The sequence below is a fragment of the Plutella xylostella genome, chromosome 7 (assembly GCF_932276165.1).
Source record: "Plutella xylostella chromosome 7, ilPluXylo3.1, whole genome shotgun sequence".
NCBI classification, from domain to species: Eukaryota; Metazoa; Arthropoda; class Insecta; order Lepidoptera; family Plutellidae; genus Plutella; species Plutella xylostella.
This window is the reverse complement of record NC_063987.1, coordinates 9543141-9561769: the sequence shown is the minus strand read 5'-3', so window position 1 is coordinate 9561769 and position 18629 is coordinate 9543141. Positions and strand designations below refer to the sequence as shown.

General features: G+C 38.8%; 3 protein-coding genes across 3 annotated transcripts in view; 1 reads left to right on the top strand and 2 right to left on the bottom strand.

The window, feature by feature from the left end:
- Positions 1-6255: 6255 nt before the first annotated feature.
- LOC105382967 (trimethyllysine dioxygenase, mitochondrial) lies at positions 6256-12647 on the bottom strand. The gene is made up of 8 exons (XM_038106518.2): positions 12565-12647; positions 12021-12132; positions 11174-11286; positions 10770-10990; positions 10311-10486; positions 9696-9923; positions 9252-9385; positions 6256-6435 (listed from the first exon to the last, which is right to left on the bottom strand). Exons 1-8 carry the CDS (start codon positions 12578-12580, stop codon positions 6299-6301), a joined length of 1137 nt encoding a protein of 378 aa, XP_037962446.2. The 5' UTR covers positions 12581-12647; the 3' UTR covers positions 6256-6298.
- A 1163-nt stretch (positions 12648-13810) lies between these two features.
- LOC105382979 lies at positions 13811-16284 on the top strand. Its single transcript, XM_011552977.3, has 7 exons — positions 13811-13973; positions 14323-14827; positions 14905-15011; positions 15089-15250; positions 15479-15693; positions 15844-15955; positions 16145-16284. The coding sequence occupies exons 1-7, from the start codon at positions 13896-13898 to the stop codon at positions 16256-16258; spliced, it is 1293 nt and encodes a 430-aa protein (XP_011551279.3). The 5' UTR covers positions 13811-13895; the 3' UTR covers positions 16259-16284.
- A 33-nt stretch (positions 16285-16317) lies between these two features.
- The window catches only part of LOC105387629 (inverted formin-2), a 101733-nt gene continuing 99421 nt past the window's right edge, over positions 16318-18629 (bottom strand). The window contains exon 26 of the mRNA XM_048622330.1: positions 16318-18506. Coding sequence (XP_048478287.1) covers positions 17083-18506 — 1424 coding nt within the window. The 3' untranslated portion in view covers positions 16318-17082. The remainder of the gene's footprint in view (positions 18507-18629) is intronic.

The window sequence follows — 18629 nt, the reverse complement described above, 5'->3', positions numbered from 1 at the left end:
AGTTAGGAGAAAAAAAGAACTAAATTTGCTCTGAGTTCAGTATTTTATCGATTTACGAGTAATACGAAAAGATGCGCCTTGAAAAAACGCTTCTATTGATACCAAAAAGTCTTTTTCGCCAAAAAGTGAAGTTACGAGGTTTACGATTTAAGGTGCTTTTATTAATGTCTTAGTAGGTAACACGTTTTAAATTTTAATTCCCACTTGGCAGGAAAATTTAACTTTATTTTATCTTCTAGGGGGGGGCAGCTGCCCCCCCCTGCCCCTACGTGGGTACGCCCTTGAGATGCATCGTGACAGTCATTGACCTCAGAAAAAATATATCTCATAAACCTCTTTGGTGATAGCTATCACCATAAAGTATTACATCATAGCACTTCCACGTCCATATCTTGAAAACTCACTAACCGATTTTGATGAAACCTACACTTGGTTCCTACGGTCGGAGGATCCTCCCTTTGCCATGGGGAAGCGCCTCCAGCATCTCCATACTGCCTTTCTAAGCTTGGACCATTTCCCACCACGCTGGTCCACTGCGGTGTTGGTGGGTTCACATATCTAGATGTTTTCCTTTTCCGTAAGAGCGATGGTATACATTGTACTTAAATTCAAAGAACTCATTGTTACCTACATGTCAGCGCCGAGATTCGAACCCGCATCTCTTGCTTGAGAAGCGGGCGCTTACCCGACTGAGCCAGTTGGACTCGCGCACTGAGTGTTCCGTACAAGTCTACTTAATTACCTGAGGTAGTTTTCCTTTTAATTTCATCATAATTATGTACATCAATACGAAATATCAGCTTGATATCTTTACCCGTTTCCGAGAAAAAGGGTGGTGACAACAAAGTGTGATGCTATAAGGGTTCCTTTTTTTCCTTTTGAGGTACGGAACCCTCAAAAAGAATAGTGACAATCGGATCAATCGTTTCGGAGATATGCGTGGACAAACATACATACCAACAAGCATATAAACATACATAGGTACATAAACATTTATAAAATTTTGAATATTTGTTTATTAGCCCTAATATATTGTCATATGTCAATATGGTGCAGTTCCAATAATCTTACATACATACGGAACATATAATATGTACTTACCGAATAGACAATCTTTTTTTGAAATTGATTAAAAAGGTTTATTATCCCTGAATTTAGTAGGAAGTGATGCCATGCTAAAGAATAAAATAAAGCAATTAAAATAATTCGATACATTGGTCGTGAGTCGTGATCCTACTTCATATTATAAATGCGAAAGTTTGTAAGTGTATGTGTGTATGTATGTATGTATGTATGTGTGTATGTTTGTTACTTCTTCACTTCAAATCGGCTGAACCGATTTTAATGAAATTTGGAATGGAGTTAGCTGACACCCTGGATTAACACATATGTTACTTTTTATCGCGGAATTCCCACGGGAAAACTTATTAAGGCGAAGCGAAGCTCGCGGGAACAGCTATTATATTTAAATATTTTTTTATTTTTGTATTAGTTTACTTGAGCAAGTAAATATTTAGATTTATCTTTTTGTATAAAAATATTAAGAAAAAATTATTGCCCAGAAATGGATCGCAATTTTTCCTTTTTTCGGTAAAGAACTTTTTTAGTAGCATCACTTATAAAATGTCAGAATTCTTTCCAATTAAAAATTAGAGATTACGTTATAACGTTTACCACATTCACTTGTTTTATCCATCAAGCATATTATGGTTACAAAATTTATTTTACTTTTAGCCCGCAAACAACTGACAAGCGTATTGAAAAATATGGCGGAAGTAGGGTTAGATAGAACGATACTTTCGATACCAAGTAAGTATCGATACTTTCGATCGCGATACTCAATACTTTTGTACCGATACTTTTTCGGTATCGATACCCTCGTCTCGGTACGCAAATCGCTGGTATCGAGTACTTTGTCATCACATTATGCGACGGTACATTAACGACCTACTTAACTACTATATTTTTTATGAAATTGTTATAGGAACACGTACACTCAGTAGTTAACAACATTCTTTCTCAAAAGGTCTTAAAACAAAACCGATCCGTTAAAACCTCAGAATAGGCAGTCGCATCTATTGATTTTTAAAAAAGTTTTTATTTTTATGCCAACGCCCAAAGATAGAATGTTTTTTTTAATAGGTATTCATTTGCATCTTTAAAACCATTTTATTTTTCGCCATGGAAAAGTAGATAGAGTCTGGCTACCCAATGCGTGTCCTGAAGAAAGCACAGATAATTCAAAAAAATTATATGTGGTATCACTGTCTATTGAAGGTAGGTGTAGTTTAAAAATGATTTGATACTTGAGTATTTTTTACACTACGACTGTCCATTTGACAATGATTTACTCTTACCTAATAGTTTTGAGAGAGCCATAATTAACAGCCATTTATTCTAACTTACTACACATAAAATAAAACAGGATATATATCTGGGTTTGATTCGATGTTGTTACCTACTGTTGATTGTTATATCTTGTTCTTATTGTGATTTAAACTACATATTTACCTACTCATCTATTTGTGCCTAGCTTTCTTGTATAAATTTAAAAACGCTCCGTGCGGCTGTACTACTCATCTACTTACTTATTTTGTATCATCAAAATTCAGTGTGTATGAAGTTGGTTAGTTAGTTGCTAATAAATCATCGTTGCTTAGAGACGTGTTTTCCTCAAAACCTACACCTATACAAGCGAAACTCAACCTTATATACGTAACACCTACTTATTCCCAATATTTGACGGGGAACAAAAGCGCCAACATTTTTCGATGGAGATAAAGATCCGGATCGAGCCATTTTGCGTAAGCATCTATTTATGAAACCTGTAGTTTGTTAGTGGTTGAACTGTTTTCTTCCACGTTTTGCAACCATAGAGGAGGGCGCTCGTTACGCACGGGTTGAACAGATGGGTCTAAGACCCAGGAGAGTAAATACGGAATTATTTACTTATCATTTTGAAAATCCAAATAAGATAAGATAAGATAAGATAAGATAAGATAAGATAAGATATTCTTTATTTGCACACAAAAATATTGACAACAATACAAAACTTAATCTAACACATATGTACAAATGGCGGTCTTATCGCTTAAAGCGATTTCTTCCAGACAACCTTTGGGGTGGAAGGATATTTAGATGTAAAGGGTAAAGTGTAGCAGGAATAAAGAATATACAATAAATATTTAATATACTAAAATATACTACCTACAATATATTTACATACATAATTTATATACCTAGCATCATAATATATAATATATTAAAATATATATTAATATATAATAAACTACATACCATGTTACTTATATATAATAATAAGCATATTAAAGAGGATATAGTGATCTTCAATCAAGAGCCGAGGAAATGGTCTTTTAACATCCTTTTGAATGAGGCCAATGACGGTGCTTTCCGTATACTAAGTGGGAGATCGTTCCATAGGGTGATTGCTTGTATGGTGAAAGAGTTACTAAAGAATTTAGTGGTATGGGGTGGAATATTCAGCCGAAGGTTCTCTGAAGAACGCAATCCCCGGCTGTGGGATTCATGTCGAAAGTGAAATCGCTCTTTGAGATAATCGGGGTACGCTGGGTTAAACAGTATTGAGTAGAGAAGTGAAAGAATGTGAGTATTCCGGCGAAGGCGAATGGGGAGCCACTTGAGCTTAGCGCGATACTCTGAAACATGGTCATACTTGCGTAAACCAAATATAAACCGTATACAGACATTCTGGAGGCGCTCAAGTTTGTTAAGTTGCTCTTCGGTAAGATCGGGATAACATGAGTCGGCATAATCTAGAATAGGAAGAAGTAGGGATTGAGAAAGCACAATTTTGGTGGCTGTGGGCAAGAAATTTCGCAGTCTGCGGAGTGATCCTGCAGAAGCGAACACCTTCCGACTGACCTCATCAAGCTGCGTCTTCCAGGTCATAGCATTGTCCATGTAGACCCCTAAGTTTTTCACCTGTTTACTCCAAGGTATGTGGACACCATCAAAAACTATTGGAGGTAGGGCATTGTAGTCAACAAATGAGCTGAATCTGGGGCTGCCTAATATAATGACTTGAGTTTTGGTTGGATTGACTTTCAAACCGTGATTTTGACTCCACGCCAGTATATAATCCAAATCTTTATTTTTATCAAATCAAATAATGAAAATTTAATTACGTTGATTCCTTTAGTGTTTCCAAGATTATCTATTAACATAAGAAAAATAATAAATAACTAAGTGGAATCGAATAATAATCCTTCAAAGATCAAGATTATACACAGTATTTCTCTCTAACTATACCTATAATATCTGAGATCGCCTGTAAACATTGTTGTTTTTCTTTGTATTATGCTGGATAGTGTAGCTTCGGTTGAAGATAAACGTCTTTATACTGAATGCAGCGACACTACTATAAAGACGTTTATCTTCAACCGAAGCTACACTATCCAGCGAGATCAGTGTGGCACATCAGACGAAAACAATTACGACATCAATATCTACATTGACGGAGCCAAGAACAAGAAGGGCAGCGGTGGAGGTGTCTTCTGCCCGGAACTTAATTTACAATACTCTGTCAGCTTCGGGAACAAAGCTACTGTTTTTCAGGCAGAAGCTGCCAGCCTACTTGACGGAGCTACACAAATAAAAGACACAAAAAATTGCAATATCTGCTTCTACACAGACAGTATGGCAATTTTAGGTGCCTTAGGCAGAACTGTAACAAAATCTAAATTAATTTTAGAATGTCACAGAACACTTGAAAACCTAAGCATTTCAAATAATGTAACAGTACAATGGATTAAAAGTCATAACGACAACATAGGAAATTGCGAGGCTGACCGACTAGCAAGAATGGGATCAAATACCCTACCAATAGGGCCAGAACCATTTATTAGTTTGTCATCAAAGGCAATAAGGCAATGTCTCACCGATAAAACACTATCTGAACACAATCAGGAGTGGATAAATCGTGTAGATTGCAGACAAAGTAAAGCGTTTATTGTATCATACAACCATAAACTTACACGCTACTTACTCAACCTGTCCCGTAGTAATATATCATTAATGGTAGGATTAATAACAGGACATTGTTGCGTGAATAAACACTTATATACCATAGGTAACTCAACTAGTCCCTTATGTAGGACATGTAAGGAAGTAGATGAGACGGTTGAACATATTTTGTTAGCTTGTCCACCTACTACAGAAACAAGATTATCTATTCTTGGACCAACAGAGCGCCTACCTCAGCTATTACAACACCCAGGCCTGCTACTCCAGTTTACTCGGGAGCTAGGCTGGCTGAGCTGAAATCAAGGGGATATGTACAAAGGTTCCACTCGAGAGAGCCACGTACAGGAACTTCACCCCCTATGAGAATAGAATAGAATAGAATCTTTGTATTAAACTTCTTTTTCTTCTTGTTTTTCTTTAAACTTGCTTATCATAATATGTAGCAGCTTTCGAAAGTTACTTCTTGTTCTTCTATCCATATTTTACGGTGTTAATAAACTATTATTGTTGAAGAATTTATTTGTTTACAAAATACTGACATTGCCTATCATAGACTATGACAGCTAATTAGTCTATGATAATGTGGCCATAAAAAATTAAAAACAAAACGCTCAAGTCGGAGATATCCTGGTTCTAGTCTATTCAAGCTGGTGAAGGTCCATAATTTAACGATTTCGCAAGTACTCGATACTGAGTAGTATCGATACTTTTGGGCCGATACGTTTTCGCTATCGATACCCTCGTTTCGATATCACAATCATGAGTACTCGGTATCGATACCGGACGCCGATACTTTAAACCCTAGAGGCGGAAGCCGGAGTCAGTCGAACCTAACTTCCTTTTTTGAAATATTTAAATAAGTGTTAAGTACCTACTGTATTCATAAATTTAAGTTGTTAAGTAACAATGTTTATAATAATTAACTATTCTATTTAATATTTATAATATTATTTAACAATGCCATGATTACTGCATTCTTTGGAATTTTAAATTACTTTTATTAATAGCAACTGAAAACATAACATTTTACTGAACGGATTTGAATGAAAGGTATACTTTATGGTATAGACCCTGGGAAAGAACATAGGCTACTTTTTATCCCGGAATTCCCACGGGAAAACTTTTTAAGGCGAAGCGAAGCTCGCGGTATCAGCTAGTCCGTTATAGCAGTATAACAGTGAACAATGCTCAGACCTCAGAATAACAACTATCAAAATTAAAAAGTAAATTCATTGGAATGAAACAGAGTGGTAACTTATTTAATAAATTCATTATTTTATTATTAGGCCAGTTGTTAATGTATGAGTTTCAACGTCCTCGCGCGGTCCAGCCAATCGGAGCGCGCCACGTAGCTGCCGCCGAGCACCCGCTCGCCCGTGAACGCCGTCCGCCCGTGCAGCACCCTGAAGTTGTCGAAGGCTAGGACGAGCCCTGAAAGGAAAATAGTAGGTATCTAGGGCCACTTGCAGAAACATATTAAATCTAGATTTAGTGTTAAATCTAGATTTAGTGTTAAATCTAGATTTAGTGTTAAATCTCGATTTAGTGTCAAATTTTATATGGACTGACATTTCCTAAATCGAGATTTGACACTAAATCTAGATTTAAATGTTTCTGCAAGTGGCCCTAGTCTGTTTTTAAGTCTCATGTACTAAATTGACAGATTCTGAACGGTTCATGAACAGTCGATTGTGCCGCCCCACCGCCAATAGACATCACTTAATGGCGGTACAATCGACTATTGACGAACCGTTCAGAATCTGTCCATTAAGAGATAAATAAAGCAGACTTTTCTTAGGTAGGTACTTACACTTTAGACTTTAGAAGGAAATAATAAAAATATATTATGAATAAATAAATAAATATGTGGGGACATCTCACACACGGCCATCCAACCCCAAGCTAGGCAGAACCTGTGTTATGGGTATCGGACAGCTGATATATCTACACAAATACATAGATAGATAGATACTAAATATAAATATCAACACCCAAGACCCGAGTATCTGCCCCAGCCGGGAATCGAACCCGGGACCTTCGGCATAGCAGTCAGGGTCACTAACCACTACGCCATTTGACCGTCTTCGGATCTGCGGAGAAGTTAACCAAAGAAGAGTGCTCGGCTGTCCCATTTCAAAACACAGTAACCGCCAACTTTAAAAAAAAACGGGTCTTTGATTTATACATTATTTTAGGCGATTCCGCACAAAACTGCATTGTCAGAATATCAAAAAACCGCTTAGAAACGAAAATAAAATTTCTAAAAACCTAGTAACTCCACCCTGCGAAATCAAAAATGCCACGAAAACCATTTCAAAACATAGTAAGAGCCACCAACCATTTTAAAACACAGTAAGTGAAAATGACTTACTAGGTTTTAAAATGGTCAATGGCGCTTACTAGGTTTTGAAATGGTCAGCAAAGGACAATTTTCGTCCGTTAATTTTAGTAAGTCACAAATGGCATACATTATTACTAACACTTTTTTCGAACAAAATATCAGACATTTCAGAACCTGTATCTTTGCACCAATGAGACCTAGAGAGTTGAATTAAAAGTAGAACATAAGTAAATTTTGTCTTCTTTATAAAAGCCATAGAGACCTTTCTCGTCAGAACCTTTCTACTAGCCCTATTTTGCATAAACCAAAAAAAAACAAGTTATAAATAAGAGAAAACTGATTTTTAGATAGAAATTTAGGAAATATTGTCTAATTGAAGGCAGCCATAAATAATTTTCATGTTAGAGCCTTCTGAATATGGCTATTTAATTCATTTACATAAAACAAAAAAACAAACATAAAAATATGCCCGTATTTCAGCTATTACTTATAGTGCCGTCGTGTAAAAGTGTTGCAAAATTGGATTTATAATATGTGAAGGATCCCAAACATATAAAAATGAAATTATTACGCAATTATTGCAATTTCAATATACTTAACTTGTCTTAAATGACACAATAATGGCCCTTACTAGGTTATGAAATAATGGTCAGTGAGGGCGGTTTTAGGGTGAGAAAACCATATAAAACCTAGTAAGTGTTTTCTTTTGTGCATTACAGCAACAATTTTAGTCATATTTAAATGAAATAGTATTGTATATAAAGCCTAGGTTCTGCCGCTTCTTTTAAGCTTACATTTGTTCAGATATCTATCATAGTTTTACCAGGGCATTGAAATGAAGGTACAAAAACGTTTTTTGGCTCTCCTGAACATTTTGTCTCATGGCTGTTACTGTGTTTTAAAATGAGACAGCCGTGCTAATTAACTACTAGAAGGAAATAAAAACGGTTGGTTTCGTTAAAAAAAGAGGGCTGCTAGGTTTAGTAACCCCGGTTGTATGTTATTTGTAATCTATGCTTATACGTAGGTGGTCTGAAAAGTTTCCGACCTCAACGTGAAGATGGTAGCACACATCAATTAAAGTCAGCTTTTGACAGCAACACTTCAAAGTTTCAACCATTTTTGACGCGCGGTTTTTATTTTACAGTCGTTTGAGTGAGTCGATGTGAGCATTTCTGTGAAAATGGAAAAAATCGAGTATCGAGCTGTCTTAAAATATTTGTTTTTGAAAGGAAATGCCCCTACGCAAATCAAAGATGAGTTAGATTCTGTGTACGGGGACTCTTCACCGTCATTTACCACAGTAAAATTTTGGGCAGCCGAATTTAAACGTGGCCGTAAGAGCTTCGGAGATGATGAACGTTCGGGACGTGCAAAAACTGCAACTACTGACGATAACATCGCTAAAGTTCACCAAATGGTGTTAGACGACCGCCGAATTAAAGTGAGAGAGATAGCAGAGGCAATGAAAATGTCCAGAGAACGTGTTTGTCACATATTAAATCAAGATTTAGGCATGAGAAGGCTGTCCGCGCGTTGGCTGCCGCGTTTGCTAACGTCAGACCAACGACGTGTTCGAATGAACATTTCCAATGCTCTGTTGGCGCAGTTTAGGCGTAATAAATCCGAGTTTTGGCGCCGCCTAATTACTATATGAGAGACTATGTAGAAGAATAAAAATAAAATTTAATAAAAAAAATCTTGTACCTATGTTAGGTCGGAAACTTTTCAGACCACCCACGTACGATTAAACGTGCACACTATTCAAAATAAAACATTGCTATGCTATGTAAACTAAGCTAAGGCGCTAGAACATTATCTACTCCGAAAAAACTCATTTAAAACTTAGTTATTTGGTAGGAAGTTTGCTTGAATCACGTCAAAAGTGTTCAAGATGAGGCGTTACCTGGTGTTAACTTAAAAATCCACTGGTTCTTCGGATCTTCGCAATACCGGGCGAAGGACCTCAGAGATCTGTAGTAGCTTCTACATTCCTCTGCAGAAGAAAACGCCATTGTGGAACGATCGTAGACGTTGTATCTGGAAATATTAGGTATTCAAAGTTTTAGTTTAACTCTCAAGTGAATGGATCAACACTTAATTATTACCGTGGCTAGATTGGTGCTGCTATAAATTATCCTCAGTCATTGGCGTAGTTCGTCCACTGTTTTATAGGTGCGAATCCTTACCTATTTTTATAGGTTTACTTTCCAGTAAAAGTCTTGGTGATGGATATTATATAATAATATAAGTATATAATTATATCCGTTACTAAACTTCAGCAGACGCATGTACTTAGATGCTTCAAAACCTTTACACACAGCATAACTATAACAAAATGGTAACTAACCTGATTTGCTTCAAATCGCCAGTCCTCTCATCCACACTGATCACGGGAGCCGAGCAGGCGTGATGGTGTCCCGGCTCCACATACTCAGCCTGCAGGTGGAAGGTACTGAGGAAGGTGAAGTCCTCAGGGTGATCTGCCTTCAGCTGGGACGCGGCGAAGAAGCCGTCAGACAGGACTGTCTCCCCGCCGGTGCCGCCCGAGTGCTGCAGGCAGTGGAAGATCTGGAGGCTGGAAGATGATAGGTGGATTTGAAAGCTACAATTAAGTTATAGGTACCTATATGAAAGTTTGACTGGCGGAAATTGCTACATAAGTACCGTAGGTATTCCCCATCCAGAAAAGTTTGGCTTTCACTACACTTGGGACTATCTCCACTGGAAGGCCTGGGACAGAGTGTGTGTACCTACCGTCTTATAGGTTTATGCTATGTCCATCAGTAGGAAGAATGTCCACACAAGTACCTGCCTACCTACCTCGGATGCATTATTATTACATGCGAATCACATAACAGGAGACGCTCATGGCCGCTGCCGGTGATGAAAATACTGGTATCGTATCTAGGTATAAAGTCAAAGTCAAAGTAAACTTCGATCAAAGGAAGTAGTAGGTACTTACCCAGCGGCCTCAGTGCAGTAGGTGTTATCGGTGTGCGCGGCGAGCGGCAGGCTGGTGTAGGCGGTGTCCGCGCGCTGCTGGCCGCTGCTGAAGCGCCACATGCCGCCGAACAGCGTGTGCTGCACGCCGCCCAGAGCGCTGCAGATTGCTTCGGTGGCGTCGAGGGTCGGTTCCACCTGGGTAGGGGAGGAAAGGTTAGGATAGTGGTGGTAAGCACTCTCTCGAAATTCTCTGAATTAAGTAGGTAGGTATTATAGGTATATTATTTGCACGTCCATATGCCGTGTGTTGAGATGATGTACTACCTACTTACAGATGGTTGGGCCTCGTGATCCTAGTATGGGCCAGGCTAGGTTTAAGATATCCAGTAGGTGGAATAAGAAGAATCTCAGTACCTCTAGGTAGCATGTGATTAGTAGGTAGTTAGTACTTAAATCTAGCGGGAAGAAAACTCCTTACCCCTTCGAACAGCACAACCCCATAATCCAACAACGACTGAAACACTTTCTTCTGCGCGTCCACAGAGTTGAGAAACTTATCGACAGGCACCCGCGCCACTCGACACGCCACGTCGGCGCCGCGCCACAGCACCGGCCGCAGGCGTGACTTGTCCTTCCACGTTGCGTAGTCGAATTCGGACAGGAATTCCGCGGCGTAGCTGGATTCGTGGCCGTCATTCCCTGGAATTTTACGAAATAAAGGATTAGACTAAGTTGGTAGTTAATAAGTTACTTAGGGTATTGGGATGAAAAGTACAAGTTAGTGCATTTTGATGCGAATTAAAATCTGTTTAACTGGGAATTATGAGCCTGTTGGTGTTGGAAATAGAGGGAAACAAGTGAGTATATTCAAACTTTACTTACAGGTCAAAGATAGTTGAGAAGGGTCAAAAACGATTTTTGCCACTTTCGAGTCAGGAATGTCTAGAATATGCGTAGCTCTCTGGAAAGTCGTGTGGTTGTAACATGTAGTGCATCTGAAACATGAAATTTCAGATATTTCAGCAATTCTTACTTTCAGGCGTCGCGCTCGCTCTTGAGGCGGCGCGATGTGAGTGAGCGCGATGCAAAACTCTTGTCACGTCTTAAATACGCCCCGTACTAGCCCTTCTGATTCATGTATTGCATTGGAACAAAATTTGTTAATGCGACGCCGCGCCGTCTTATACCATTTGTATGTTTTACGTATACCTACCTACTTAGGTAGTTCTAATTAGAATCCGTCTTATAAGTACATGAACCTGACCCCCCTCAGAAGCATTGTTAGTATGAGAGGGGGGGTCAGGTTTCTCTGCACCTGACCGTACCTATACGTTTACCTACAACCTATATTTGTAAGACGGATTCTAATTAGAACTATAAGTACCTAAAAAACAAGAATACTAGTTAGATCCGACTCACAAGCGGGTAATTCGCGTTTAATTACATCTAGGTACTTACGTATACACCTCCTCCCCACACGGGATTTCCTACAAGTTTCGGACTATTAGGTCCTTACCACAAAAACTTAGACAGTATTTAACAAGTGTTTAGCGCTGTCAAACGCCTACAAAATCTGTCAAATTTCGTTTTAAACGCTTGTTAAACAGTGTTTAAAGTTTTTTGTGGTAGTACAGTTATAGTTTAATATACTTAAAGACCCATCCATGGCCTAAGCTCCTAAGTACCTACTTAAGTACTAAATGAAAATAAGGGTAGTCAGTAAATAAACCTGCATTGATCGCGCAGCCAGCAGTCCTCGAAAGACAGGGAGCGGCCATCCTTGAACACCACGGCGACAGCTTGGTCCACCAGCTCAGCGGAGCTTATCAGAGGAGGAGTCTCTGGAAATCACAGAAACATTATGTGCACACTATTCAGTTAAGAACTATAAGCTAAGCGCACACTATACCTTTTTGCCCGACTGCCGAAGGAGGAGGGTAATGTTTTTCGATTGTATGTTTTTATTCAAGTTAAATTATTTATGGGTTTTTATTCAAGTTAAACATTGCATGGTAGATGTGATTAAAGTTTACTACACGATCTTTATATGTAGTAGATAGATGTTGTCGACAGGAGACATAATTGTTACTATTTAGTTAGCCAGCTTCAAGCATGGGATGGCATCCGTGTTCGTCAGCCCTTAGATAAAATCATTCTTTTCGGAGTACTTATAGAGAATGATCATTCTGTTCCACCCCTTTTTGATAATATAATTTTGGCAATATATTTTGCAATGTAGAAAAACAAAAAAAAATAAAGTATGATGATCAAACCAGCTAATTTATCCATGTTTTCCGCCAGCACTTATCACTAAACACCAAACAATACTGAGAAGAATTGACAAGATCGAGCCGGCCTACTGACTCGTGTTATCTATTCAATAACATACTGGCCAAAGGTCACATGAGCTAGTTATGCTAAACAATTATGTATTTACACACGCCTCCTTTCTCTTTCAAGATAACTTTAAATAATAACTTTATCAAAGTTTAGTAACCCCGTTAATGTTTTAACACGTTAACTTGAGTCAAACACACCCTGTGTTTGACTTTCAATCACAAGGAACCTATTCTAATCGAGCTCTTTATGCTGCGTCATCAAGGCTAGGTCTTCTTTTTGTGTCGGTGATGAACACTAGATCTGACTAAGGTTTTATCACCATGGTGTAAGGATAGCTAATCAGATAGTGCCTGTTGCTGACTATGTACACATGCCCAGGGTGCTTCACTTCGTGTATTAGGCCAGATATACCTCTATGATATGAACGTGCATGTTGTGCAATCGAAACGTGTCACAATGACATAGTTATTTATTAAAGTATACTTATTGATGAGGAAACAAGCTGGACATTATCCAATCCCGTCCCCCCTGGCCTGTCAGCTATTTCATCAAATCCCCCTCATGGATCGCGGTGACCATGAGTTCACTAACAACTAGCGGGACACGAATTTTATTAAGTAGAGAGGAATAAATTTCTTCTCTTCTTGGTTTTGATTCTCGGGTGAAATTCTACCAGGTACAATCTAGGCATTAAGTTAAAGCAGTTGGAGCAGTGTTTAGATCTCTTAAGACCGATTCATACACTGTTTTGTGCTAGTGTTTAGTAGACGTATATTGCTGAGTATTTATGACAGACTCAAAAGTTGAGAAAATACTATAAAAAAGGCCAAAAATGTACGTGTACTAAACACTCCCACTAAGTCGTGTGTGAATCGCCCTTTAGTTATTAAATGCAGGACATCCGACCCATTGCGTTATGGGGAGTGATTTATGAGAATATCGAAACAGAGGCTTATTTTGGCGTATTACGCCAACACTTCGGCAGCTACAATTTACTCCTGCCAACTTGCACACTTTAAATTTTAGTTAAAAAAGGAGGCATTTCCGTGGTAAAAATTTAAGGAGGAGCAGGAGGAAGCATGTAGTAGTTCTAATACAATACCTTCAGTAAAAATGGTAACCCTACACATGAAATAATCCTAAACATTCCCACCGCACTGTCCCGGCTGCAGTGTGCTCTCGCGCCAGACTCCCAACAGACCCCTGACAGACCCTGGGGAGACCAGACCCTCGGAGACCCTTGGATCCCCTCGGGAGACCAGACATGACGGACATCACGCTCGGGTTCCTCCAGGGACTGCTTCGGGAGGAGCTGCCTGATGTCACGGTCACCAGCTTTGAGGTGAGTTGTAGGAGGATATTTGGAAAGATTTCGTGGTTAAAACTTATCTGGGGACGCAGGTGATAGATTATATTCGCGGCACAATAAAAAATAGTTTAAGATAACTTTCAACATGTTTCCAAATCAACATACTTAAGCGTAAACTAAAGTTCTTTTGAAACTTTTTCAGAACTACCCTACCTACTTATTTTTAATTTTGAAGGTTTCTTTTCTTTGAACGGTAAAGGCAAAGGGCATTATTCCACACAGCCTGGTCTTATTTCACTATGTTACATTGGTAGCCAGAATCCTTGTCTTTCGCTGTAGACGATACTGATGAAGAAAATGCTAAAACTCCCTCTCATTCCAGGGTGCTCCAGGCTCCAACCGCGGAGACAACTACACCTCCATGGTGTACCGCATCACGCTGACAGGAACCCGCAAGTCCATCGAGCCCGACGGGTCCAGCGAGCGCGAGGAACCCTGGCACGGCAGCATCATCTACAAGTGCCTCCCTGAAAGCACCCTCAGACGAGAAGCCTTCAAAAGCGATGAACTCTTTTGCAATGAAGTTGCCTTCTACAACAAAATCTGGCCAACACTCTCTAAATTCCAACACCAATGGTCGTACAAACTCAAGTTTCCGTTCAAAAGTATCCCAAAGTGCTACCTGGCTCAGAACGACTTGGTTATACTAAAGGATTTGAAGGAATTGGGGTTTGTGATGCCGGATAGAAGGAAGGGACTGAGTATAGAGCAATGTTACTTTGTGATGAAACATCTTGCTCAGTTTCATGCGCTGTCGTTGGCCATGAAGTATTATAATCCTGAAGGGTTTTATGAACTGCTGAATATCCAGGATGGTATCTCTGAAGGTAGGTTTAGTTCACGTACTTTCCTCATTGTATAAATGTTTCCATAAGCTTTAAATTAAGGTGATATGATTTTTCAGTATTTTTCGTAGCGGAAAATGAAGATTATTACAAAAACTATTACCGTGAAGCAGCCGTAAATGCAGTGGCTATGGTGGAAGAAGAATTAGAGAATTCAGAAGATAAGGTAAAATTTCAATGTAAATTATTATAGATTTAATAACCATGATCATGGAAACTTTACTAAAACTGAGTATTTTGCAGGACACGTACATTTCAAAGTTCAAGGAATTCTGCAGTGAGGAGCATTTCTTCCAGAATATGGTGGATCTGGTAACTCCCAAGGAACACTTAGCGGTCATCACTCATGGGGACTGCTGGACTAACAATCTACTGTTCCGATACGTCGATGGCGATATAGCAGAGGTTAGTTAGTATCTAGCTTTACCGAAGTTATGCCATTTATTACATTTATATTTATAGTTTGTACTCTTATATCTGATGAATTACGTACTTTCCTTTCTTTTATGCAAATCCCCAACTCTTTTACGTCTGTGTCTTTTTGTGCCATAGGTAGTTTGTAATGTAGTCTCTTTATAATTATACATCGTGGAATAAGACAATTTAGTACAATAACTAACATGATGTTTCCAGATGTACCTGGTAGACTTCCAACTGGCCCGCTACGCCTCGCCCACCCTAGATCTGGCCAGTCTGATGTACCTGTGCCTAGACCGAGGGCAGAGGAAGGAACACCTGACGTCTCTGCTGGAGTACTACACAGAACAACTGCACCAGAGACTGCTGGAGCTCAGTGATGATGAGTCAGTGTTCAGTGGCGCCTTGAATAAGAAGGCTTTGTGGGATTTGTGAGTATATTTTTGTCTATTGATGGGAATTTGATCGGAGTAGAAGCCTGATTTGGTAATTAGGTAATGATGTACGTAAATACTCAGTTACCAGACAAAAGTCTATGTATTGGCTTTTACTTCAGATGTAACACAATTTTTGGATTTCAGGGTGCAATCGGAATTCAAACGTAGCAGTCGTTTTGGTCTGGGCCTGGCGTTGGATATGTTACCAATTATGACATGCGATAGTAACGAAGCGCCTAACCTTTACCAGGCTAAGGTAAACCATTTTTTGACTTGAAACATACAATATTTTACGTCGTGGGTAAGAAATAAATGAAATCGGGATCCCATTGTGAAGTTAAATTAATTGCTGTCAAAATTCAATCTGTAACAAAAATGTCCACACTGTAGAATGTAAACAGTACTAACTAAGTAGAACAATCGCAAATGTCTAATTTTTTTTCAGGAAAGTGTAGCTCCATCTCATGAATGTATAAAACCGGTTTTTACTTCAAATGAAGAGTGCAGAAAGAAGATAACCGACCTGGTTCAAGAATTAGTCGATGAAGGAGTTATATGAAAACAAATTGAAGATCAGACGAATATACATATATGTATATTAACTAGAGTGAGTGAACATGTTGAGTGAAAGAGTGGTTTATTCCAATATAATTTATTGCATTTTGTTTAGTACGTAAACTAATACAATAAAATTGTTAAAATCTTACTTTAATTTAATTTACTGAATAAAAATATATAGACATATTTATTTTGTGACGAAATATAACTTTTTGTTTGTCAATATCGGCCCAATATAAACTTGTTACGTATTCAGATCTTTTTGAGATGTCTTTCATTAATATATTGTCTAATATCTTAAACTAAGTAATTATAAAACATTAGTATTAGTTAGGTTTACAAAAAAGTAATGACTGGTTCAACACAGGGTCTGTCCTATAAAAATAAATATAACTGGGGTTTATAAATAATTTTACCCGTAAATTAACGTGGCACCTTTTCTGTAAAAAAATAATTTGTGATCTAATTTTAAGCTCAAAGCTATACTATGTGAGCAATACTGGGGTTTAAATTTTCATATAAGTGGTCCAAAATTAAGGTACAATAACTAACATGCAAAAGTTAGCTTGGTTATAATTTAATTATCGTAATTAACAAAATTAAACCTATGATTTCAGTCATTGAAACCTTCAAATAAAGTTGAGATTCTAGCACCTATTAAACATCTGAAGATTCCAATAATTTATTCAATATCTATATTGTACATATTGTATTCATCTACCTAGTACTGGATACTTTAAAGCCTGCAAATAATAAGGCACATTTTATAATTCTATCTCTTGTAGAATGAGACTCCACGTCATGCAGCAAAGACCTCACTTAAATTTAAGTTGGTTTGACTGCAGGTTTCACTCCGGTGGTTGTATTTCCTCTGAATTTGGACGCTTGCGTAGGTCTCATGAAACCGGAGGTTCTAGATGATTTCAAGGGAGGTCTAGACGTGCCCACTGAGCTGCCACTAGAAGAAGACCTAGATGCAGGCATCCTGGATACCACAGGTCGTGGAGGGGCTGGCTTAGGCACAGGTTTCACAGGAACCGGGGCTTTCTTGACAGTCGCGACCGACACTGAGCTATTTAAAGAGCTACGGGAACTCCTAAGCGAAGCTCTGGATGGAGAACGTTCCACTTTCAAAGCGTTATTCCTTTTTAATGGCGTTCGTTTTGGATCTAGGGGAGTCCTTGGGGGTGTTCGGGTCTCTTTGGCAGAAATTTTCTTTGGAATATCAAGGGTCTTGGTAGGTTTCGGTGTGGGCGAGTCGCATTCTATATTGCATCCCGAAGACGCACCTTGGGAGGCGCTCTCTGAGTTCAAACTTTGTGTTTCCTCGAAACCTTCATCGTTCAACTCATGTTCGCTTTTAATTTTAGGGATTTTCGGAGATGTTGTTCTTTCTTTTGTAGCCCCGTCTACAACTGAAGATACCCTGTTAGGTGTTGTTCTTCTGTAAGCGCTCCTGGACCATACTCCGGTTGGTGTTTCTGTGGGTGATTTCAGCTCTCTGATAGCTTTCTGTACGTCTTCCTGGTTGATTGACGTTTGCCTTCTCATTCTTGAGTAAGGAACGCTTTTGGTTTCTTTGGTTGGTGTGGTTGGTTTAGATTCTACGCTTTGGTTTTTGAGTCTGTCCTGCCAACGTTTGAGCCTATTCTCCTTTTCATCCTTGACTACAATCTCTAAAGGTTTCGCTACAGATTGGGGCGCTTCCACTGTGTATGAGGCCTGGATTTCCAGTTTGGATGGTCTGAGTACTTGAGTTTCAGCCACAAGTTCCTGAATTTCAGGCTTCTTTTCTTCATCCTGAGAACTAGAATCGGCACTCTTCTTGTACCGTCTCGTCCTTCTAGCTGCCGAAAACCTATCGAACTGTCCGTCCCCTAAGATTTCCTGACATAGATCCCTCATTTCTGCCTGAGCTTTGTCTTGGCTGTTAAACCTACTTGGAACCACACTTGGTTGGAATTTCCTGCACGGTTCTCTTTCTGGTGGTGGATTAAACATTTTCCTTTGAACTGGGGGGGTTTCTATATTATCCGAATCAATTTCAACCCTGTCCGCCCGTTTTTCTTTGTTAATAATATCATTCGTAATTTTTATATCCGGCATTTTTCTTTTATCTTCTTCTGTGATGGAGACTAGTGGTTGAGCTTCTAACTGTGGTCGTGACCTTTGCCTACGAAGTCTTCTCATCTCTTCGTTTTCTTCCGTCTTTCTCCACGGTACGCGGTCTTTAGTTTGTGGTTGCACATCTGTAACAAGATAATATGGTTCTATAAGAAGAAGTAAAAGTAGCAGATAGTTTTTAAATTAATTATGTATTGTACACACAAAACAGCTTACTTCTTCTTAGCGTATTGGTGACAAACAAATTG

Excerpts from the sequence above, each read along its gene's own strand:
- LOC105382967 (XM_038106518.2), bottom strand. Across the intron at positions 9,924-10,310 it reads TACTGCACTGAGGCCGCTGG|CCTCCAGATCTTCCACTGCC; the intron begins GTAAGTACCTAC and ends ATCATCTTCCAG. Across the intron at positions 6,436-9,251 it reads GATTTTTAAGTTAACACCAG|GGCTCGTCCTAGCCTTCGAC; the intron begins GTAACGCCTCAT and ends TTTTCCTTTCAG.
- LOC105382979 (XM_011552977.3), top strand. The coding sequence starts at position 13,896 with ATGACGGACATCACGCTCGGGTTCCTCCAGGGACTGCTTCGGGAGGAG. Across the intron at positions 13,974-14,322 it reads TCACGGTCACCAGCTTTGAG|GGTGCTCCAGGCTCCAACCG; the intron begins GTGAGTTGTAGG and ends CTCTCATTCCAG. Across the intron at positions 15,251-15,478 it reads TCGATGGCGATATAGCAGAG|ATGTACCTGGTAGACTTCCA; the intron begins GTTAGTTAGTAT and ends TGATGTTTCCAG.